At 35.9% G+C, this 24903-nt stretch overlaps 2 protein-coding genes across 2 annotated transcripts in view; one reads left to right on the top strand and one right to left on the bottom strand.

Moving 5' to 3' along the window:
* Window positions 1-13283, top strand: part of LOC121418425 (autophagy-related protein 2 homolog B-like) — a 69031-nt gene extending 55748 nt beyond the window's left edge. The window contains exons 33-44 of the mRNA XM_041612278.1: window positions 491-530; window positions 1109-1250; window positions 1707-1874; window positions 2946-3047; window positions 4021-4090; window positions 4738-4912; window positions 6162-6231; window positions 6847-6929; window positions 8546-8667; window positions 9363-9517; window positions 11368-11520; window positions 12156-13283. Of these exons, the coding sequence (XP_041468212.1) occupies window positions 491-530; window positions 1109-1250; window positions 1707-1874; window positions 2946-3047; window positions 4021-4090; window positions 4738-4912; window positions 6162-6231; window positions 6847-6929; window positions 8546-8667; window positions 9363-9517; window positions 11368-11520; window positions 12156-12386 (1511 nt within the window). The 3' untranslated portion in view covers window positions 12387-13283. The remainder of the gene's footprint in view (window positions 1-490; window positions 531-1108; window positions 1251-1706; window positions 1875-2945; window positions 3048-4020; window positions 4091-4737; window positions 4913-6161; window positions 6232-6846; window positions 6930-8545; window positions 8668-9362; window positions 9518-11367; window positions 11521-12155) is intronic.
* A 2237-nt stretch (window positions 13284-15520) lies between these two features.
* On the bottom strand, window positions 15521-22949 carry LOC121418424 (homeobox protein ESX1-like; the record flags this gene model as incomplete). Its single annotated transcript, XM_041612277.1, has 3 exons — window positions 15521-18108; window positions 18680-19005; window positions 22613-22949. Coding segments are annotated over 3 exons (1536 nt in total), but the record flags the coding sequence as incomplete, so codon positions are not given.
* Window positions 22950-24903: the final 1954 nt, after the last annotated feature.

Raw genomic sequence — 24903 nt, 5'->3', positions numbered from 1 at the left:
TATTCATTTATTTGGTAATTGAATGATTAATTTGTTTGTATATTCATGTTTTATTTGTCATATAATAATAGATCCGTTTATTTTTCTTTAATTCTTTCATGTATTGATTTATTCATTAATGAATTCATTCATTTATTCATTCTTTCTGGAATGTGACATGGGATTCATTAAATTATAGATAAGGGTTGCCATTTGGTCCTGAATTCATTTCAATTCTTTTAAATTACCCTGTATCTATGTATAGTACTTCAGACAATAATCTCTACCATTTCATTCACATTGAAATTTTCCCAAGTTAATGCATTTTGAAGAAATCAGTTCTTCGAGATCATGTGCCAAGCTGAATGAATCTTTTATCTGTGATTCACATATATTTTAGAAAATAATTTCAATCCTGATTGTAGATTTTTTTATAAAGTTTTAAATTCATTTCTCAAAATACATATTTCAGAAATGTATTTCAATTATAATTTTTCATTATCTCTTACAGATGTTAAAAGTACCAGCCCTGCACATAGTGGAGAGAAAAGGTTAGATAAAGTTATAAAATATAATCAAAATTATGAATTAGATATAAATAGTTAATTAAGTATATAAAAATACCTGGTTATCATTTAGTGCAGAATGGAATTATCAAGTTTATTCTATAATTATTTTCTCATGACCTGCTGTATTTGATACCTGTGACACAGAAAAGTAAATGAACTAAGTGACACACTGTTCATTAATTTAGATGACAGTCTACATAACTGCTCAACCATACACGGGTGGATCCAGGATATACCAGGAGGGGCCGAAAAGAAATTGACTAGCAAACAATACCTGCTTCTAAAAACATGCAAGGCTATTAATCATCACAGAAAAAAAAATAGATGAAATTGACTACTTTGGTATTTACTAGTTTGGTGTATTGCATAGAATATTGAGAGGGGCATCAGATTCCCCCTTGTGTTGTAATGGTTTGAAAAACTACTATCTATTTTCACGTTCAAACCAAAAGGATTTATTGTCCATCATTTTCATAAACGAAATCTCGTACATCTCTGTTTTGTAATTTTTTTCATACAAAAATGTATTTGTTCCTTTATTGTTCATTCAACTTTATCAGGCCACAGGGAGGGAGTGCTAGTAATTCACCTTTTAAGAGACCAGGAGACAAGCCAACTTGCAACTTAGCTAACATGAGATGGCAGGAGAGAGGAGGGCCAGAGAGGGATCATTCTGTTCTTATGGAACTCCAAATGAACAAAGTATGACGAACTCATTCATATATTTCATTTTCGTTCACTTAATTTTATTATTGAGACATAAGTTCATGTATTTAAGTGAAGTATGGACTTTGAGATTGATATCTTATTGAATTCTAGGATTGAGAGTTTTTAAAACCAAGGTTCTATTCACTTTTGGTAAGGAATTGAATTAATTTTTGAGAATTCACTCTGATAAATATTTCAAAGATTGTCCTTAAAATTAAAATTTGTATGTGCATAATGGTATCATCTTATTGCTAATGTCTTTCTCTTTTCTCTTGGTATTCAAATGACAGAATGAAATTAAAATAATGAATGAATGTGATGTGAGTATGCTAAACTCCAGCTTTCTGGCTGTCAAATATATGGGTTGTTGTTGTTGTTTATTCATAAATATTATTATTACTCTGTACGTAATAACCAATTTTTAATCACATTTACTGTCTCTCCCATCAGGTCCGCTTCCGCCATGAAACCTATCCGTCCGATGCAAAGCAATCTTCAAGACAGATTCTTTTGATCAACGACATTGAGGTGCGGGATCGTCTCGCTCAGTCTCAAATCAACAAGTTCTTATATCTCTATTCTTCAGAAGCCAGGCCGAAGAGAACCCATGCAAATATGGTATGCCCTCATCTCTTTTAACTCTTACGGTACCGGTGGCTGCTATAGCCGCCTAGGACCCCGTTCACACTATCGTCCTGAAACTAGTTTACTGGAAACCAGTTAAGTGGAAAACTAGTTTAACGTGTAATGAGAACGGTCGAAGCAGTCTTGGACGTGATCTTCCAAAACCAGTTCGGAAAACCACCTTGTAGTTTTCAAGATTGCTTTTCCTCATTAAACTGGTCTTAGCATAAGTGGGACACAATCTTTCTTCGGGAAGCGATCTTTGCACATTTTGAGCGCACTACTCCACACACTGTTTGTCTCTGCTGCAGTTTCAAATTTGGGGTGAAACATGTTACCCATTAAGATCGTTCCCATAGCAACAAGACCCCTTTACTTGAAGTGGTTTTCAAAACCACGTTCAGCTGATCAAATCGGAACGCCTGCAAAGCGATCTTCCAAACTAGTTTTCAGTACACTAGTTTAGAAAGTATAATGAGAATGGTGTCTACCAATATCCATGTGATCCTAAAAATATGTCAAAGTTTGATTTAGTGATTGGGTTTCAGAAAGCTATTGGTTTAACAGAACGCTACAAGGATTATATCCTGAATTTTTCAGCCCATTCCATGTTTGAGAAGTGGTTTCATTCAAAGTGGAGGGAGTGAGAAGGTTCCATGACATTTGCTCCGGCGACAGTTGCTCAGTTCTAAATTCCACACACTAATCGAATGACCAACTTCAACCCTGGGTTTAGCACTATATATATAACTTAACCTAACATTCAACCCTATTGCAACCCTAATCCTATATCTGAGATGAAATTAAGCCCAGAGCAATTGTCGCAGGAGCAAATGTCGTGTCACCAGTGGGAAGGGGTGATTGCCCCGAGTGTGAGAGCCTGTGAGGTGAATCTATCCACCCTTTTCAAGTAGACAAACCCAGACTTCAAACTTGGACCACTGTATGGCCGACTGACTTGATTTATTTCTTGTAACTAGATTAAATTGTGACAAAAACTGTTATTTGCATTTTTAAAATGATTTTGATATCATCTACTTTGATCACGTATACTTCTGTTATCAGGTGCTAGTGAAGGCTCTTCACATCCGACCTGATCCTGATGTTGACACAGAAGAATGTTGTCTGCGGATATCTCTTCAGCCTCTCAGGTTTAATATCGATCAGGTCAGTTGATGTAATGAGCATTATTTTGAATATTTATAACGAAAACTGTGAATCCGCCTACCCGAGTGGCCCGATGTGCTCGGATGTTATGCTGATTCTGTTCTTAGCTTAATCCAGAATTCCTTCCTGTCCCAGTGCATTGGCTCCTGGATGCAGAGTGGCAAATGTAGATTTTGGCCACATTAGGGGCCTGATTAATAAAGTTATGGAAAATATACAATTATTGTAACTACCATCATTAAGTTGATTGTGATTGGCTGCTGAGCCCTGTTACCATGGTAGTTGTCATAATGAAAAAGTTATGATCGTTGTAACTCTGTTTGAATTGGGCACCAGGTCTGATGATAATGGAATTTTGCTCAGATGTTAAGACCATTGTAAAAGATCTCTATGGATACTAACGTGCTGGCCTGATGCATGGCAATCAAATACTCTAGCAGGAAGGGTCAAATTGACCCCCAAGTTTCCCAATCCAGGGTGTAGGTTTAAACCTGTACAATTGTCTTGATATGTAAAGAATTGCAAAGAAATCTCAATCTTATTTGGTACTATGAGCTGCAGTTTTCTACATAACATGGACCAACATCTTTAATATTCAGACTTGGCAGTGCTTATTTTGTCTGCCTTCAAATGACATACACGAACACGCTAGGGCCCGGTAACACAAAGATTGGCGATTAATTACTAATATGAAAGTCTTGTCAGTCTACTTAGCAAAATTTGCATGCATTGATGATCTTGATCGGACATTTCATTTAGCGATCAATCGCTAACTTTGTGCTACGTGGCCCAGGGTCCCGTTTCGTAAAGACTTGTTATAGTAACAAATGCTTGATTTTCTATAATGAGTTAAATTTCAGCCAATCAGATTGAAAGGTATCAGTAGCTTTTAACTGTTATCGCAAATTTGTAATTATGTCAAGTTTTATCAAATGGGCCCAAGATTAAAATATATTTGTATTTTTCTTAACAGGATGCATTATTTTTCTTGAGAGATTTCTTCACAGAGGTATCATCTGAAGCTACTTATGTTCCTAGTCCTGGTAAGTTTGAGCATATCTTTTTACAAAAGCGCAGTTCAATATCGTAGTGCAATGTATCGAACAATATGAATATTTTTTTTTATTATTCTATAGATGAACATAATATTGACTGGCTTTGAGGGAGGTATCATATATATTTCCAAAAGGAATCTTTATCACTCAACTGAGGAAAATATTTGTTTGCCATCTCCCGAAAATTAATGCCATCATGAGTAAGGAAAAAAAAACATATATGAAATGTCTTTTCTTTTTGTAATGCAGATACCTTCCTTCAAATAACATTTCTTTCTTCATATTATGTTTTACTCACTCATACATAAATGACAAATCATTTAAGTAATGTCAGATGGAAGAGGAGACTGTAAGCTTTACAATGACATCTCATTTCTCAATTATATTTTTGATAATGTTGTGGTAAATCATTGATAATTCTTTGTTTTTGCCAGTGGCGGACTGTGACCAGGCGGAGACAAAGCATTGGAGGGGCACTGCATTGTTCACAAACAATACAGTGCCCCTCCAATCATTGTCTCCTCCGGGTCACTGGCGTATGCACTGCAGATTCTTTCATAGCTCCTGTACCTATAGTTTGGGGATTTGATATTTTCAACATTTTACTGTTATTTTATGAAATTTATTGTGTTCAGATCACAAGCCTAGTAAATCCCCAACAGACAAGAAGTCCCACAAGGTGAGGATAACCGATGCCCCGCCCCAAATCATTCCAAATCAACCCGTCCAATCAGATCATCCCATTAGTAACCAAGCAACCAATGATAAGCTTAAAGCATCTAGTTCGCCTGCTCAGCCTGTCTTCTTCAAGTAAGTCATCATATCTCTTCTTTTTTAAAGAATAAATTATTTTATTTCATTTTTTTACTTCTGTGTATCACTCCATTTTATGAATTAAGTTAGATATAGACCATTTGCACGCAGTGTTTATGTGTGGATGTCAATGTTGGTAGTCATTGCTCCCAATACATTTATTGCCTGATATTCTATAGTATCACACCTGTTACCTTTCCCAGATTAAATGATGAAATTCTGTAATGTAAGAAAGAATGTGAACACCGAACTCTGCTAAACTTGTCCTCAAGAAAGATTTTAAGATTCAAATGTGGACCCATGTTGCTTATCAGTTTTTGAACATTTATCTGAAGTATGAAATAATGGTTTCAGAAAAAAAAAACATATGTAAGCTTAACCCTAAAAAGACTGGGGGGGGGCTGATTCAGCCCCCCCCTCGACATTTTTCGCGATAAATCTGCCGCGCGAAATTTTTTGACCGCGTCGCTCGCTGACTTTTTAATTTCAAGTCTCGCGCAACTTTTGAGACCAAAATTGTGACCCCCGGGTACGCGGTTCCAAAATTACGCAACATTTCGTAAGTGCATGCAGACCAAAAATTACTCAAAAACGTGAATTTGTGTACAAATCCAATGCAAATAGTGTTCTTAGCCAAAATTCATAAATGTATCATTATTTTTCCTTTTACTGCTTAAAATCAATTAATTTTATCTTGTTTATGGTCAAAATAAAGTCCCTGACAATTTCCATCGAAAAAACAATAAAAAACAAAAAGTCGAAAAACAAAGAAATACATAAGAAATTTAGAAAACAATAGAATACATAAGAAAATAAATGTGATTTTGAAATTTTTTTTAATCAATTTGATCAGATGCCTATCTAGAGTATATGAAACAAAAATTAGCATTTCAGGGGCATTATTTATTTAATTAGAGCAAACTTATGATTTTACGCATAAATTAGCATAATTAATGAGACTGAGATTTTTTTGCAGAGTTTGATGTTATAGTTTTGTAGATAATGCCATGGGTAACGTGTGTGCCAATTTTCGTCGCGATCGCGCGATTAACGGCAGAGATCATAGGGGGGGGCTGAATCAGCCCCCCCCCAGTCTTCTTAGGTGTCGAAATAGCCCAGTCTATTTAGGGTTAAGGAGCTTATCATTTTACATTGTGGAGCATCACACTTTGGTTCAGTATAAAAGGGGGAAGAAATCATTTGTTAATTTTATTATTTGTTTACATTTCTCCTGTGTACTTTCAAGGTCTTTTGTATTCTCTCCTGATGTTCTCATCAAGTTGGATTACGAAGGAAAACGTGTTGATATGGATCAAGTAAGTCCCTCACCTCATCATTATATTCATATTGGTGACCCTGTTTCATAAAACATTATCATCAATGAAAAGTAACAAACTACTGGTGTAAGTACCAGGGTTCCCCAGCCAATCAGAGAAATCAGGGAAAATTATTTTACTTTTTTCCAGTCAGGGAATAATCAGGGAATTTGATTTTGAAAATACCTAAAATCAGGGGAAAATGCCTCTAATGAGGGAAGAATCGGGGAATTTCAATCAGCCTAAAAGTCAAAAGCAAGGTAGTCAGTCAAACAACATCCATTAAATGACTGGTTATGGTGGTACTAATTAGTTTTACACTATCGTTTTTAGACTGAAAAACATGTCATTCACTGCAACAACTTAGAAAACATGTGAAACTAGGAATGGGTTTAAATAATTATCAGGGAATTTTTAAACTTCATCAGAGAAAAACCAGGGAATTCTGTTTTCTTTAAAAGCTGGGAACCCTAAAGTACTTAAAATTTTGCCATGTGATTGGTTGAGTGCAATTTGGAATTGTTTTTCTAGCTGTTTATTATGGAATAATGAATAATATGTTCATTCTCTTTTCAATATTTTCATGATAATGTTTTAATTTGTTGATCTCTTTAGGGTACATTCCTCGGTCTCCTGGTTGGTTTAGGTCAACTTAACCATTCTGAACTGACTCTGAAGAGACTACATCATAGACATGGGTAAGAACGTCATGCCATTCAAATATGGTGTCATGATTTATATATGGATACTTTTGTACCTGTATGTTATTAATCCTCAAACTACCAGAAGCATGTATTGTTGCATGCTCAATCATGCATTCTTAAGACCCATCTAAAACTTTGTTAAATGGACTGCTTAAGACCCATCTAAAGCTTTGTTAAATGGACTGAATTGAATTATACATGAGTATCATCTTACATATCAATCTCACAACAGTTTAGTGGCCATTGAATCCTTTCAACTGTCTATCCTCCTTGATATTTATTCATATCTTACGGCACTGTCACATCGTTTCATGGAAGCCTTGTGGGTGAGGTAATTGCTGGCAACTTATCCAAAGCAAAGTTATGAGCATGTTCAGAACTTTTTTTGCGTGCAAATCAGATTAGCATGCGCTTCTGCGGGTAACTGCGTGTGAGATACTGTCAATGCAGGTGACTTGCAGCACAAAAAGGTACCCATAAGTCACACACAAGGCTTGCACGGAACGATATGATAATCATATCTTTATTTGCCAGTACCACTTTTTACCTCATCGCTTTGTGTAAGAGGTATAGGCCCGAATTCACAAAGGTGGTTTTAAAAACCCACGGTTGAGTCCATGGTTATGCAGATTTCCTGTATAAATTACGCTTATTTTACCGCGTATATTGAGAAATGTCCAATGCTGATGCGCCTTTTTGTCAGAGTGCGCCAAATTGACGCCTGTTGCCGTGGTTATCCACGCTATTTAATTCATGAGTCTACTGTTTTGAATAATGAGTCCACTCTTCAAACAGTGGACTCATAAATAAAATAGCGTATCTAACCATGGTAACAGGCGTCAATTTGGCGCACTGTGACAAAAGCGCGCATCAGAATTGGACATTTTTTATACACGCGCCCGATACGCGCTAAATCAAGCATAATTTATACAGGAAATCTGCATAAACCATGGACTCAACCGTGGGTTTTCCAAACCACCTTTGCGAATTCAGGCCATAAAGTTTGTATCATTAGTGTTTAAAGAGACAACAATCAATACCATTGTTTGTCATTTTTTAGAGCTCCTCCAGTCACGAGTAAACAAAATATATATTCTACAATTTACATTCAACTGCTCTGTAAATAGTTTAAAATAATTTTTTAATGTTATTTTCAATTTCTATATACCATGGATGTTCATTATCCAACCAGTTTGTAATGTGGACATTTAACTGTTCAAGGATGAGTCTATGAGATGCTAGTTGAGGTAAAAAACAGTAATGATCTCCCTATTGAATTCCCCTTTTATACTGGATAAATGAATTGGAATGTTTTTTTTTTAGAGTTTTACTATGAATGTGTTATCTTTGATGTTATATGTTAATGCTCCTTTTCATATGGTCGCCAAAGTGGTAAATGACAAATATGACAATGACACAATTACATCAGTCATGATTTCATGTGAAAACCAGGTTTCACTCCAAATTTATGTGTATGAATAAACACCAAACCAAATTAGAACTTTAAATTGTCTGCCATAGTAAGAGCTGGTAAATCAGAGTAACAACATTCATCCTCTCACTCAATTTATGTGGACTTTCTCTTTTTTGTTTGTTTTTACTTTTAACAGGTTGCTTGGTGTTGACAGATTAATTCTGTTTGCATTGAATGAATGGGTACAAGACATCAAGAAATCCCAGTTACCCAGAGTATTAGGAGGTGTAGGACCAATGCATTCATTCGTTCAACTCTGTAAGTATATCTGCGTTATTTGGTGAAACACTACTTTATCTTGCTCGTTTCTTCTGTTATATCTATGGAAGCCACATGGTCAAGTGGTTTTGACTCTTTCCTTGAAATCAGAGTATATCTGCATTATTTGGTGAAACACTACTTTATCTTGCTAGTTTCTTCTGTTATATCTATGGAAGCCACATGGTCAAGTGGTTTCGACTCTTAACTTGAAATCAGAGGGTCGTGGGTTGGAATCTGAGCTATGGCATTGCTCTTGCTTAGCAAGATATTAATCCACAATTTGCTGCACTCTACCCAGGTGACGTAAATTGGGTCCAGCAGGAATGAGTTCCTCAAAAAGTTTTGATCACTGAAATCTTAGCTTCACCAGGGTAGTTGAATACTTGCAAAGTATAAATATACTCCTGTACCATATAGCATTATTATTATCATTATCATCATCATCATCATCATCATCACCACCACCATCATCATCACCATCATCATTATCATCATTATTACTACTGCTACTATATTTGAAGAAGAAAAAGAATTAGGGTTGGGACCTTGATCATATTCCATAAAAGTCCCATTGAGCAGTACAAGATGGATGGTTGCCTTGTGCGAGGTACCCAGAGAGGCGCCAACTCATTCGGTACATCCACTGCCATGGCCGTTGTAAAACCAACTAGACTTTCATTTATTTATTTCAGTCCAAGGCATGTTTGACCTGGTAAGGTTACCCGTCGAGCAGTACAAGAGGGATGGTCGCCTTGTTCGAGGCATCCAACGAGGCGCCAACTCATTTGGTACATCCACCGCCATGGCTGTCGTAGAACTGACCAACCGGTTCGTCAAGCTCCTTCAGGTATGTGATTAATCACCAACCACTGTTACAAGCTACTGAAATCCTTGCATCTGAATGGCTGAGAGCAAACTAGTCAATATCACTGACAAGATACTTCATGAAAAGCTCCCCTGTATTTACAATTTTGTCACTATTTTTTTGTCTCACCTGCGAAGCAGAGTGAGACTATAGGCGCCGCTTTTCCGACGGCGGCGGCGGCGTCAACATCAAATCTTAACCTGAGGTTAAGTTTTTGAAATGACATCATAACTTACAAGTATATGGACCTAGTTCATGAAACTTGGACATAAGATTTATCAATTATCACTGAACATCCTGCGTGAGTTTTATGTCACATGACCAAGGTCAAAGGTCATTTAGGGTCAATGAACTTTGGCCGAATGGGGGTATCTGTTGAATTCCCATCATAACTTTGAAAGTTTATGGATCTGATTCATGAAACATGGACATAATAGTAATCAAGCATCACTGAAAATTTTGTGCAAGTTTCAGGTCTCATGATTAAGGTCAAAGGTCATTTAGGGTCAATGAACTTTGGCCGATTTGGGGGTATCTGTTGAATTACCATCATAACTTTGAAAGTTTATTGGTCTAGTTCGTTAAACTTGGACATTAGAGTAATCAAGTATCACTGAACATCCTGTGCGCTTTTCAGGTCACATGACCAATGTCAAAGGTCAATGAACTTTGGCCGAATTGGGTGTATCTGTTGAATTACCATCATAACTTTGAAAGTTTATGGATCTGATTCATGAATCTTGGACATAAGAGTAATCAAGTATCACTGAACATCCTGTGCGAGTTACAAGTCACATGATCAAGGTCAAAGGTCATGTAAAGCCAATGAACTTTGGCCATGTTGGGTTTTTTTGTTGAATAACTATCATATCTCTGTAAGTTTATTGGTCTAGTTCATAAAAAGTGGACATGAGAGTAACCATGTATCACTGAACATCTTGTGCGAGTTAGAGTAGTTTTCAAAGTCAGCACTGCTGCTATATTGAACCGCGTGATGCAGGTGAGACGGCCAGAGGCATTCCACTTGTTTTTTAGTTCATTCTGTTTTTTTCTTGATTTTCTATTTGTTTCAGTCATGCATATTTGTCGTGTTTAAAATAAATCAGCAGTTTTAGTCCTCAAATACCTCTGTACCATGGGGTCAAATTAATGTTATTTGTGCTTGTAATTTGGGAGAGAAATGTTGATCATTACTAGTCATCAATATTGACTTAAATAAGAAATTAAACTGTACGGTTCACAAGTGAAATTGAATATTAGTTTAACTTGTAATTCAGGGGAATTTTTTTTCATTACTGGTTATCAATATTGCCCCCATTTTATTCATGAATGTCTTTTAATTTTTTTATTAAATGACTCATTACATTGTGAATGTTTTGTTATATATACTTTGAAAAAGAAAGGATCAATAATAACATTAAAAAAGGATATTGAATATGTAATATATCAAATATATAGATTTGCCTACTGGACATGCATCACATGATGATATTATGTTATTTCTGTCAAATGGTGGCTGAGTGGTAGAGGCCACATGCTGATCCTTTTAAAAAGGACCTTCTGCCTCTTTGTTAGGCATTCTATGTATTAGAATTAAGAAATGCTGATAAAAACATTTTTTATGTTATGTAGACTCTACGGGGAGACCATTTCATAAGATCTGAAGTGGTTATCCTGGGTGAATAAGAATTGTTATTATCATTAATGTTTCATTTTGTTTGTAATTTTGTTAATAGTGAAACCCAGTCTATCTAATTGTGGTATGCTTCAAGAAGAAATACGTTGATTTAGATTTTAGAAAAAAAGGAAATTTGTTGCCTCTTGTTTTGCAGGTTGCTGCTGAGACAGCCTATGATGTCGTGTCCCCCGGACCCAGTGTGTCTAGCCGAGCTATCACGTATGGTCCATTCGGTCAGCAGAGATTAGCTAGACAACCAACAGATTTCAGAGAAGGAATGGCTAATGCCATCAACGTGGTCAGAGAGGTAGGGTAATTGCATTTTATTGTTTTTCATCTTTCTTTGCTTCAAAATCTGGATCATTTACATAGAAATGCTGCAAATCATAAAAATTTTATTCAGGTCATATCATGTTATTTAACATCACCTTGTGCTTCCAAAGGGCTTTAGCCTGGCTAGCCCTAATACAGCGTACATGCATTTCAAGGAAATTTTTCCTACCACGTGGAGATAAGACCAACTGGACGTAAGACCCTATGACCCAAAGTCACAAAGATGGTTTCCATTATACCATGTTACAAACCCTGGACTATGCGGTTTTGTGTACGTAATTATGTTAATTTAATAGAATGCAATTAGAATTGTCCAGGAATAAAAGCTATTGGTGAAAGGTACTTAATTCATGGGCGGATGAAGCGTGTCTTGCGAGAAGTACAATTGAAACCACTTTTTTTCAATTTGGACCATAATGTTTAGCCCATGTGGTATTAGACTATATGAAAAGGAGACCAACTTTCTGTAGACCAAGTTATTTCAAACCAGTATAGTGTTAGACTCTCAGAATAGACCTAGTGAATATAAACTGATGTGATATTAGACTAACTGAGGAATAGACCAACTGTTTGTAGATCAAGTGAAAATAAACCATTTCCTCATTTCAGGGGTTGGGCGATACCGCCACAGCCATCATGCAAACGGCCCTGGAAGAGCACGAACACAAGGGCGTGTCCGGAGCAGTCGGGGGCATCCTGCGACAGATACCTCCCTCCGTCATACGCCCCCTCATCCTGGCAACGGAAGCAACGTCCAGCGTCCTGGGCGGGGTCAGGAATCAGATGTTACCTGATGCTCGGAAGGAGGATGCCGAGAAGTGGAGATCAAAGGCAAAGTGATATTCAGTATCTTGGGCCTATTTCATGAAGAATTACAATTATTAAAACTTTTTATTTGTAGTAAGTGCGGCGTTAATGGGTCTCGGCCGCCAATCAGTAGCTAAGGATGCATGGAAATGAAAGCCAAAGGGAAAATGAATCCTCTAGGGCCTGTTATCAAGAACTTACAATTGTTGTTCCTTTTCATTAATGGTAAATCCCTATGGTGATGTGGACTCAGCAGCCAATTGAAACCAACAGATGCATAGAAGTGGAGGTTAAAGGCAAAGTGATTAGTCTTTGGCCTGCTTCAAAAATAAATTACAATTTTTCATGGTAAGTCCTATAGTCACAGGTCTCAGCAGCCAATCGAAATCAGAGGGTGCTGAGAAATGGAGGTCAAAGGCAAAGTGATTTATTTTGGACCTGTTTCATGAATGAACTTACAATTATTGTAACATTTCAGCAAGTCTTATGATAACAGGGCTCAGCCGCCAATCAAAATCAAAATCCAGGGCCTGTTTTCACAAATTACAATTAATGTTATTTTTCATTAATGAGAGGTGGAAAATGAACTTCAATCTTGACAAGTCATAGTGTAACAGAGCTTAACAGCCAATCAAGATCAATGGTTTCAATCGAAATTCAGGGTTTGTGAGATATTCTAGTCTGGCCTTTGTGTCATGGTTCATACGGGTCAGGACAGGGCATTCATGGGAAATCAAGGAAGATGATGATAATTGAAAATAGTGTTCATGTATCGTTGCTCACATTAGGGCCACTTATATACCTTATTTCATATTTTGATGTATAATTTATTTAAAGATATTAGAAACAAGTGACTATATCATTTCAGGGTGCATGCCTCTCTGATTAATGCAATTGATGTTTAAAGGAAATGTATATTATCAGGCAATGAGGACCACCATGTTTGATGCTGCTGAGTAGGGCCATCCTCTCGTTATCATTTTATGAATTTCACATGTATCATATATGTATTGTTATTTGTTTTTTACAGAAATGAATTCAATTCAATTAAGGATGTAACAACTCAAAGTCAGAGATAAAAACAGGCACTGAAGTGTTGTATTGATGCATTGTATTTTTTTGTGTGAAATGTAGCGGATGTCTTAGTCACACCTGCAAAGCTGACTCCAGACAGACTGAATCTATTACATTATTTCCAATGACGTACGATCGGTCGGGTTGGAGTCAGTTTCGTTGGTGTGACTGTTGCGTACCATGTATTTTGATTGGAGCTGAATTTCTTGAGCAATCTGTGATATCTTGAGTCTGATTTTGATGTGCCATTTGATAAGCGCTTCCAGCCCATCCAGTTTGCTGTGCCTTTAGCCAAAGATTTTTTTCCCCCGCTGTATGACTGTTGAGACTCTTCTGTTTTAGCTAGGAAACTTTGTCTTTGCAAGATGTGAAGGAGATAATCATTGTATTGCCATACAGTAATTCATTCTTTGTACCTGTCCATTCTTTATGTAATTTTTTTTCTTCTTTCATATAAGGTAGCATTTTTTTTCTTAAGCTAAATTAGAGAGTGACTCTATCCATGCCACTGTCTTGTCGCTTAGGTGTATCAGGTCAACTTCTATGTTTCTATGTGTTTCTAGGTCAGAACACTAAAAAAAAAAAATGTGGTATGGAGTTTGTTCGAGGTTTCCACATACATGTAAACCAAACAATGTAATCTTGTATGTCGTCATAATAATGCAATGACCATTAATTATTTGAAGGTGTTCTTACAACTTGTAATGTGCATCTAACTTTGTTAAAGTCGAATCTTTTGGAATGACAGAAATTTGTTCATCTTGGGAAATTTGGACTTGGAAGAGGTATTTTATGCAATTTCTGCATAGTCTGTCTAAAATTGCTTTGTTGGAAAACAGTTTAAATTGAACCAAGCATACTTGCATGATCAGAAAGACACCTGTAAATTCCGATACTTGTTTCAAGCCCCAAAATACCCATTAATTATTTTGAAAATTCACACCCCAAAAAAAATAAATCTTAATGTATACCCGATCTAAAAATTTCAGGGTTTTTTTCGTAATGTGGAGGTGTGATGGAACCTTGTTCAATTCTTCTATTAATTAGCTACTCTTGCATTGTTTCGCTGATCTTGAAAGTGGACTATTATCACTCAATGATTATGTTACAGTTCATACAAATATATCTGAGAAACTGTTACTGATTTTGCATTGCTTCAAATCTTCTGTTCAATATCATTTGAATGAATTGAAATATGTTTCCTTCATATTTTCATTCTGTGGTTTTAAGTTTTTTTTTAAGTGTTTACCATATTGCATTTTTTTCCATTTTTTCTCTAATCTACACAATTAAACAATATACTATATCAGTGGCATTATTATTTGACTATTCATCCAAGAAATACTTTTTTTTTAATTATGATATTTTATGGAAAATAATGTACATGTAATATTAGGTGCTGGAATCAACATTGCACAGTGTTCAAGTTGCATATTGTCATTATAACCCAGGCTTCAGCCAACTGTTGTTCCTACACGCAGTCAATTATGTTGAGGTTTTAAAAGAAATAAAATCCTTTATTGTTACTGACGTTCAGTGTGCATACGATACATGACTTTGATTTGTGTCAATCTGAAGAACCAAGCCAATTTACACAATTTACATTTGATTAAATATGTACATGAAAATGCTAAGATGTAGAAAAAAAAATGACATCACACTTTAGTACTCTCCGAGATGTTTATTGAAAAGCAATCTTTTATCATCTTTTCAAGATATCATTTAATTTGGTCTTGATATTTTCCCTTTTCTTTGAAAATTATATGTGTATTCATTTATGTATATTTTTTGTATTTCGAGAATAAGATAAGCTATAGTTTTGCATTAATGCATCGCTGAAATCTTGAAATCAGAGAAAGAAAAGAGAGAGAGATAATTTAGTAACTCGCAATCTTTCCCTAGACCTATATCTCCAGTGGGCTATTTAGACAGGTTTGAATACAGCTCAGAAAAAGGTGTATTTTAAAATTATGGCAATAATGGCAACCTATTATTGTCTGGAAACAGTCTCATTCCTGTAGAGATCTCCTTTTTAGCAAAAGAATGTTGCAACTTATGTCATGAGCCTAAAATACAACTTTTTTGAGATGCAAAGTTCAACTGCCCACCCTCAAATTGTCCACAATAATATGACTAGCTAATCCATACAATTATGACCCTGGAATGTACTTATATAATGCTTATTGAAGAATTAATTGATCGCATACATGTTGTTGGTGCTTCACAAATGATGGAAATCTTGGGGGGATATTAATGCAAAACCATAGCATACTGTATTTAAACCTGTTAAACAATTAGTTTTTCAGCATGTAATCATGTATAAAACTGTTAAGACTGTTTAATTGGAATCTCCTTTTAATTCCTTTCATATGTTCTTTCATTGCTTTTAAAAGTATGCAAAGTTAACATTTGAAGATAAAAAAAATTATATATATTCAGCTGCCAATTGACTTGTGTGATGACTACAAAAGTATTTATACAGTATCTATGTTTTCAGAGTACTGCTATAATAGCATTTTGTATGTCATTTTAATTTGTAAATTGTACATGTTTATCCTGCTTGCCATGTATACATAATGTGTGATATAAATGATATGAAAGGAATATATCATAAGTTGATATTATAATGAGAGATTTTGAGGAAGGCTTTGTCAGTTGACAAAGTGCAAGAAAATAGAGATATAAACAATTTTTATTGTTATAGGTACTGGATGATTGAATTATATATTGGAAGTGTTTCACAAATCAATTTGTCTGATTTTGTTCACTGACAATTGTTTTAAGTTACTGAAATAGTTGTATCTGATTGGCTGAGGACAAATTTGTTATTGAAAATTACTGATAACATGCTTCATGCAAGCCCAGTTGAAAGTACATGGAAGTTATCCTGAATATATTACTGCTAGACTTAGACATTGGACACAGTGAATTCTTGTACAATTCTTTTTGTTTTAATATAGCTAATTATTTTATTTAAACACATATATATAGTTATTACATATACATGTATGTAATGTAAAGTGCATGGGTAGTAAGTAACTCTTTGTCTTATTGAAAATACATGTGGCAAGTTATCTAAAAATAAACATGTAATATCGTGAAAATATCGAGTTGCCCGTGTTTTTTTTTTTTTTCAATTTGAGTCTGGTAATTATTTTTCATGGTTTACCAAGAAAAAAACATCATTCATATATTGACAAAAAATATCAGATACATTACTTATTACTTATATTACTTTATTGATTTGTGATGTTGATCAAATTAGTGTTTTGCATTTGCCCACAGCTTGTTTTGTGAAAGGAATTTTATCATTTCATTTTGATCCAAAAATTGATAAAATGGATGAAATGTGTAGCATAACATTGCTAGTAACATGGTATTGAGATTTTGTTGTAATTAAAGTACCTGGTAATATGGCCGTCAATAAATTGAGGTAATATGAGGAAGCACAAAGTTTTGCCTATGAACTAAAATCGATTTCATACACTTGCTGTTAAAATCAATCTTAAGCAATATATATGTAAAACATCACATCATAAAATTTACTATACTGAGAATATAGTTATGTTACATGAATATGTATCATTGAGTTGGAACTTAAAAGTACTGTTTACAGGGGAATTATAGCACCAAAATATATTAGGTAATGAGTTTCATGATGTTTAGTTCATAGTCTTGATCTATAGAAAGTTTCAAGAGTAACAGATTTTTTTTTTTTATTCTTCAGGTAGAGAAAATGTAGCTCTCATCGCTAGCACATGCTCAAGTTTACAGGAAATTCCAAAGACTGGATTGTTTCAGTTGCATGTTATTCATTGGTAGTTGCTTCAGACTCTGTCTCTGTGACCTCTCGTCTGGTGTGTTCCATGTCAGATGGGGGCGGTTTCACTGTCTGGGAGACTGATGATGAAGTAGCCGTTACTGAAGATGGAGCTAGTGATCCAATCTGGAGATGCAATGGCTTCTGAGGGTTAGGTGGTGGAGGCATAGGATACCAAGGGTTGCAGTATGGAATGGCTGGATGCAAGGGGTAAGGTCCTGCACCGGGATGTTGAGAATGAATGCCTGGTGCAGGATAGTATCCTAGAGAGGACCAAGGGTGAAGGAGGCCGGCAATCGGGAGTCCAGATGGTGGTGGATTACCTGTAGGCGGTGGGATGACACCTTGCAGAGGATGCTCTGTACCGGAAGACTTGCACCAAGGTGCGGTAGGTGCCTTTGATGCTTCCGTGGTTGATGGTGTCTTTGATGCTGATCCTGAAGACATAGGATTGTCTCTTTTGGCCAAAGGATGTGGTGGTTGATTAGTATTGAGGCCCAGTGGATGGTACCAGTGACCTGGTGGTGGCATTGGTGGTGGCAAGAATCCCATGGTTGGTATACTTGATGGTGGTAGTGGTGGGTACAAGAAGCCTGGTGGTATCTTAGATGGCATGGGTGGTGCCACTGAAGGTATCCCTGGTGCTACTGTTGGTACACCTGGTACTGTTGGTAAACCTAGTGGAGCTATGTAGCTTTGACCTGGCACTTGGTGTGGATTTTGCATGTGAGAGAAGGTTCTCAAAGGTTCTGGCCAGTACTGAGGAGGTACCTGGTGTTTTGGTTCGGTCTCTGATGGCGATGTTCTGCCAGCCTTTGCTTCCTCTCTTTCTTGACGGAGTCTTCTTGACCGAAACCAACCCTGCATGTGAATGACAAGAGCAGAACATTAATGAATAATAGAAATCAGAGACAGACCTGTAATTATAAGAAGTGTCTAGTCAAATTCTACATGCAAAATATCAAGATGCTAATTTAAACTACAGTATCCTATGTTTTGTGAATTTCTAAATTTCTGAATTTACAAATGAGAATTTATCCTACATAAAAAGTCTTTGCGAATAATGAAATACATATTTCTATAAATACATTTCACTCTCTTCTCCCTTTGTAAAATTGCTCACAACAAATGGGAATTACCTCAATTATTTATTGGCAAGCAGTGCTCTTTCAAATATTTTTTTAAATCTTCATCACAACTAAACGATCAAGAATTTACAAACAAATGGGACCTGTTTCATGAAGACTTATGACTACAGTAAATTTTCTTCTTTGTAACTTTTCCATTTGATCTGTCTTGGAGACTTTTATTTTGATCGGATGCTGAATCGTATTACCATGGTAGTTGCCATGATAGCAAAGTTGTCGCAGTTGTAACCCTTTATGAAGCCAGTCACTAAGAACTGTTTATCAGATGATGGAACCATTCTTACCCGGATCTTCTTGCTGTCAAGCCCAGTAAGATGCACCAGTAGTTTCATGGTGGCTGTCCCGGGGTGATCCGAGATGTGGAAGGCCGCTTCCAGGAGGTCCCTTTCACTTGCTGTGAAACCCCTTCGGTGCGGTCTCGTTGGACACCCTGATGATGGTTCTTCAGAAGCTGCATTCCCTGCGATGGGGGATCCGTTTGTCTCAAGGTTGTAAGGCATGGTATGTGAGGCTTGGGTAGGGTTAGCAGGAAGGCTCGCATCTGATGGATCGGAGCTGGCACTTTTGTCTTCAGGTGAAAGGGTTTTAGGTGACAGTTCTTCGGATGATGCTGTTTAGGATGATGTAAATATTTGCTTCACATTAGTATGATCACTGGTATATAGGTTGAGGGCTCTTGATGTTCCATGACAAAGATGAAGAAAAATTAGAAAAAGTGGGGGGAGGTGAAATGGTAGAACTTTCTGAATGTTATTTAAAATATCTACATGTATCACATAATCATATCATTTCAAAAGGTCAACATTTTTGCCTTTAGAAATTTGCCCTAAATGCCTTTTCAGCCCCCTCAATATTAGGGGCCCATTATGTAGAGGATGCCTACACTAAATCATGTCAAATGAAGACATTTGCAAACTTCATCTACATGTGCATAAGTTTATAGCAAGCGCGGATCCATGATTTGTTACTAACGCATGTGCTCTGTCTTTTCTACACAAAGTTTTCTTCCCAATAGCACATGACAACATAAATTGTATTCACAGGGGGGGGGGGGGCATTTTTCGAAAAAGTGGGGGCATATGCAGGCCAGGGATATTCCAATCCAATCCTGTACTGACAGAGAATTATACCAGTCTGCTAATCGGCTACCGTATCAATTATTTGAGTCACTTGATTAAATAAATCTTTTTATTTAATATTCTTTATTATGCCACTGATCAATAAAAAAAAATCAGAATAATTTGCAAGGTGATCAAAATACTATTCTGAGCACAAAGGGACCCTCATAAACACAGTACATGTAACATTTTGAAATCTGTTAAATATACAGTGTGTCCCTGAAAAAAAAGGAAACCGGGATTCCCATGTCTTTTTTTCTTCAAAAGCAAATGAATGATGAGTTTTCATTTTCATAATCATATAATTGAGGTTTTCCTCTTTTTTAATACCTAACATAAGACGAACATTTCAAGCATTAATGAGCAAGACGAATTTGAAATTTTAATTTAAACACCAGGTTGCTCAGAGAATTGGAGGAGATTAGTTTGAGATACGACGATTCGACGATTGGCTCATTAGCATTTCTTTTGTATTCTATGTCAAGATTCTCTCATTGATATCCCTGAAATGAGAGTGGATTCAGATTCACACATCAGTTTCTGCGCAAAACGTTTCTGATAGGCCTCACTATTTGTTTGTAATCTGTCATGCGTGAATGATTTGCTAAGCTGTTGTATCAAATGTGAGATGAGATTCTGCTCTTGCCGTGAGTATCAAATTTGTAGTAAAAAACATATTTAATAATTGTAAAATCTATCTCTGAAAACAGGTTTCTTTTTTTGTGGGACACACTTTATAATAAGTTATAACAGATGCATGGTGTTTTTTATTTAATTAAAATATTTGGTAAAATAGGTCTTCCTTATTCTGGTAGAATAACATAACCTAACCTAATCTGAACACAACCCTTTGGGAAAAAGTTTCTGAATATGATAATTTCAAAGATTGAATATCATTATTCTATTATTGGTTAATGTAGATACATGCAGCTTTAACATAAGTCAATTTTGGGTATAATTCGTAAAAATGGTGACTGCCCCGAGAGAAATGATTTTTTTTTCTTTAAAATTGTATGTTTTCTCATTATTAAGAGAGAGTGCATGTATATTCAATACAGGGGGAAGGGCTGACCTTTTGTTTCCAGTAATGGAGAGATTTGTTTTTTTTTAAAGGAGACAAGAGGTGTAAAGTTTCAAGATAGGTCTTGCCCATGTGACTCGATTTTACCGCTGTTCTTCATTTAAGAAAAATGTCATTCAACTTTAGATTACCCTCCCCCCCCCCCCCGCACACATATCCAAATACACTGGCGCCGTCTTTAACGAGAAAACTTCAAAGTTGCTTTACACATATTTATTTTATGTTTACTTATAGAACCGATGATTTGATAAACTACAAATTTTCAGCGGAAGGAACCAAAATGTGTGATTAATTGATTAACCTCCTTGGAATGACTCAAATAAACCTTTTGTGGATAACAAACAAAATAACTGAACAGGTCCCTTTCTTTTTGCCTTCTTTGTCCTCGGGACACCGTTTCCTGTGGGCTTAACTCTTAAAACACCTTGTACAGCCAGTGTCTTTGTGTTATGGTGCAGATGGTTTATTTGCATAAATCGATATAACTCTCGCGTGTCAATACTGGTGCTACCCGCATGTTAATTTTCTAAATTAGTACGTGTTATATGAATTTCAGACCGACCGAATTCTGTCTCGTGGCCATGAGTGCAGTTTATATCCTAGATTTTCACAAAACGCCCATGATAAATGATTAATCGACCAAAATCATTGTTGGACTTTCATGTACACAAAAATCATTACGTTTTTCTCGATTTCCTCAAAATCTTAGATTTGAGTCGCAATTACTCTAATACATTCAATGAGCGAAATTGTGCTCTTTCAAGAAACAGTAATCGTAATTCCCAAAGGCAACAGCGAAACAAAAAGCGTCGTTATTCATGCGGACGGCAAATATTGGTCAATATAACATTATTGCGGAGAGAAATAAAACGTGGACAAAGGTATTTTTTGGCAGCTAAAACAGAAGGTATGAAGAATAAAGGTATATTGCTACATTTCACCAATGCAGGACTATTCCTAGGTCGCATTGTCACCCTATATCTTTCGTTTTGAATTTATATATAATTCATGTTTGACTCTGCACTTTTCAAGTTTAATTTGAAAAAAAAAAAGTTTCAATTCAATGATGATGTTTGAAGAAAGGCGCCGATGTACAAAGGCTGGTCTTCCAATTAGTTCCAAACAAAGGGCGGTGTCGTCGGCCTTTTTCGGAAAACGATAGCAAACGAAACCTGAACCCTTTGTGACTATATGTTTCGAATGCATTTCTTCAACAAATTTTTTAACCATATTCTCCCATATTTTACCCAAATCTGGCACATAGTGGTTCTAAAAACTATTTTCAAACTTCCAAGTACACCCTCACAGGATTAAAAACAGCTTGACGAAATCTTTAAAAAAAAAAAAAAAAAGGGGGGGGTATGATCCAGAAAAAAAATCAGTTTGGAGAACAACTTCACCCCCCCCCCAAAAAAAAAAACATCCTTTTCTATTACGAGTGCATGCATGCTCATGAAAATAGCCCTTTTCTCCTTATTTGCGAACATGTTAAAAAAATAGGATAATCATGTTCACACCTCTGAATATCGGGTATGATTTTGTATACTTATATATGATTTTTCTAAAGACTCTTTACGCTGAACAATGAATATATATAGTATGAAATCGGTTTCTTGTGAATTTACTGAAATCTGTTCGTTTGCATTAAATAAACTTAACTATGAACTCCAAGAGAGAGAGTGGGAGAAAGAGGACACATATCATGCATGACTTGTGAAAAATGATTTATCCATGATGGCAATAATGCTATTGTGATAGAATTTGCATTTTTTACTGGGAAGGGGTCAAATCCCTCTGCTCATTATCGAACCATGTGGGAGTAATTGAATCCCCAAAAGTCAGTATTCATAATGATAATAATTAAGAAATGATGATTGTGCCTATATATAACGAGGTATACTTCCACATCTATTTGAAAAAAAGGGAAAGAAGAAAGTCTATACAATCATTTTAAAATGCAAACAATATAATCATGCCGAAAAAAATATATTTCGTACATAGTACAATGTTTTTCTTACCATTTTGATCAAGTGGGGTATCCATCTTGTTAGACTCGTCAGAACTTCTGTTCTTGAAGTTCTCTTCCTTGGAATCGATGGTTGAGGTCGAGAATGGCACTCCAACCCTGAATTCAGCAATCGCCCTTGCTAGCTCTCTCGGCGACATGACGTTGTCATCGTCAACGTCCTGATGGCGAGGCGGTGGGCTCTTCTGATGTTTCGTTGTCGGCGATGATTTCGTCATCGCACTTTCTGCTGCAGCATCCATACGACTTGCGGATCGTGTACGCATTCGATTCCTTATTACAACCGGCGGCATCGTCCAGATACGGGAACGAACGTCGTTTGAGATGAATCAAAATGATATGTTTGTTTATTGAGAAATGAATGTTTCCAGAAAAGCTTGTATGATGGTGGAGCCAGCCAACATCCGAATGACGAGTGCTGCAGCTCTTCTCTCGATCTCTTCCCACGGAGCTCTGCCAACTGAGTACCCTCTCTTGAATATTTAAATACATGCAAAACGGAACACACATAAAGCACTGATTAATGGCTCTATTGTGTGCTTCGCAATCCCAAATAAATTAACCATTTAAACGATCGCACCTCTATTTATGGGTTTTCTTTGCTTCCAGAATAAACCCCGTCTGTTGTCGGTACGGGGGGCTCGAGTCACCTATTGTGTTAAGATTAAACCCCCTAGTTCTATTCAGTAAGGGGCAGCACCGCTGCTCTTGAAGTAAAAGCGTGCCACCAACAAAAAATAATAATCCGGCGTGCGCGCCCTATATAATAAAGACTACTTAAAGGGTGTTTGAAAGATAAGAAGAATAGATCAAGTGTCACAATACCTGGGAGTTAAATGGCTCGTCCTCTTCGGCTTAACATTGTAAGCATATAATACTTCTTAAAGAACTACCTGTGTCCTGAGAACAGGTGGCCCATCAATATTATTGAGGGGAAGTATCAAGGTTTTTAATTCTTTGTATGAAGATATCAACTAGAAATTGTACCCCTACTTCTCACCATAATTAAGCTGCAGATAGATGGAAAGGTTGATTTGAAAAAACCCTTGTATTATTTTTATCGCTATTGACATCTTTTAAAATATCAAAGATATACAAGGCGTCCCTGAAAAAAAAAAGAAACCGGGATTCCCATGTTCTTATTATTCAAAGGCAAATTAATTGTGGTATTTTGTTAACATCATCCAATTATTCCTCTTTATTTTGATACCTAATATGAGACGAACACTTAACGCATTAATGAGGGAGACGAGTTTGGCTCAATGGCATTTCTTTTGTATTCTTTGTTACAGGTTAGGTACACCCCAGAAAAATATTGATTTGAATAATAGAGAAAAAAAAATCAAACTAGCATAACGCAAACATTTTTATCAAAATCGGTTGTAAAATAAGAAAGATATACGACATTGTGAAGTTTCGCTTATTTTTCACAAAACAGTGATATGCACAGCTCAGTGACATGCAAATGAGACAGTCGATGATGACCCTCACTCACTATTTCTTGTTTTGTTTTTTATTGTTTGAATTACACAATATTTCATTATTACAGATTTGACAAATTAAGCCTGAACCATATTAAAACAATTAAACTGAATTATAAAAAACAATGCTAATTCCACATGTTCAAAAAGAATTAATCATTATTGATTCACTTGACAATGAGGAGAAAATTAGAATATTTCATATTTCATATAATAAGATACAAAAGAAATAGTGAGTGGATGACGTCATCAGTTGCATACCGACTATGCAGTGCATATAACTATTTTGTAAAATTAAGTGAAACTTTAAAATGTCATAACTTTCTTGTATTACATCCGATTTTGATGAAATTTTCAGTGTTAGGCTAGTTGCATTTTTCTCTTTTTATTCAAATGATCTTTTTTTAGGGTAGACATGTCCTTTAAAATTCTCTCACTGATCCCTGAAATGAGAATGGATTCATTTTCACACGCAAATCATTTCTGATATGCCTCAATATTTTCTTTTTTATTATCTGCCATGCGTGAACGATTTGCTAAGCTGTTGGTTTCAAATTAGAGTTGAGATTCCAATATTACCATGAGTAACAAATTTATAGTAAAAGCTATCTCTGAAAACGGGTTTCCCTTTTTTGTTGGACTCACTGTATGACAAACAAATTCCTGTACTATCTGCCACTTGCATTCGAATTATCTTTGTCAAGAAGCAAAACTACTATGATGAACTTCAATTAAAGGGGAAGTTCACCCTGACAAAAAGTTAATAAATATAGCGAATAGTAAATGGTAACTAATCAGTTAA

The sequence above is a fragment of the Lytechinus variegatus genome, chromosome 7 (assembly GCF_018143015.1).
Source record: "Lytechinus variegatus isolate NC3 chromosome 7, Lvar_3.0, whole genome shotgun sequence".
Classification (NCBI taxonomy): domain Eukaryota; kingdom Metazoa; phylum Echinodermata; class Echinoidea; order Temnopleuroida; family Toxopneustidae; genus Lytechinus; species Lytechinus variegatus.
This window is presented reverse-complemented; position numbering and strand designations above follow the sequence as displayed.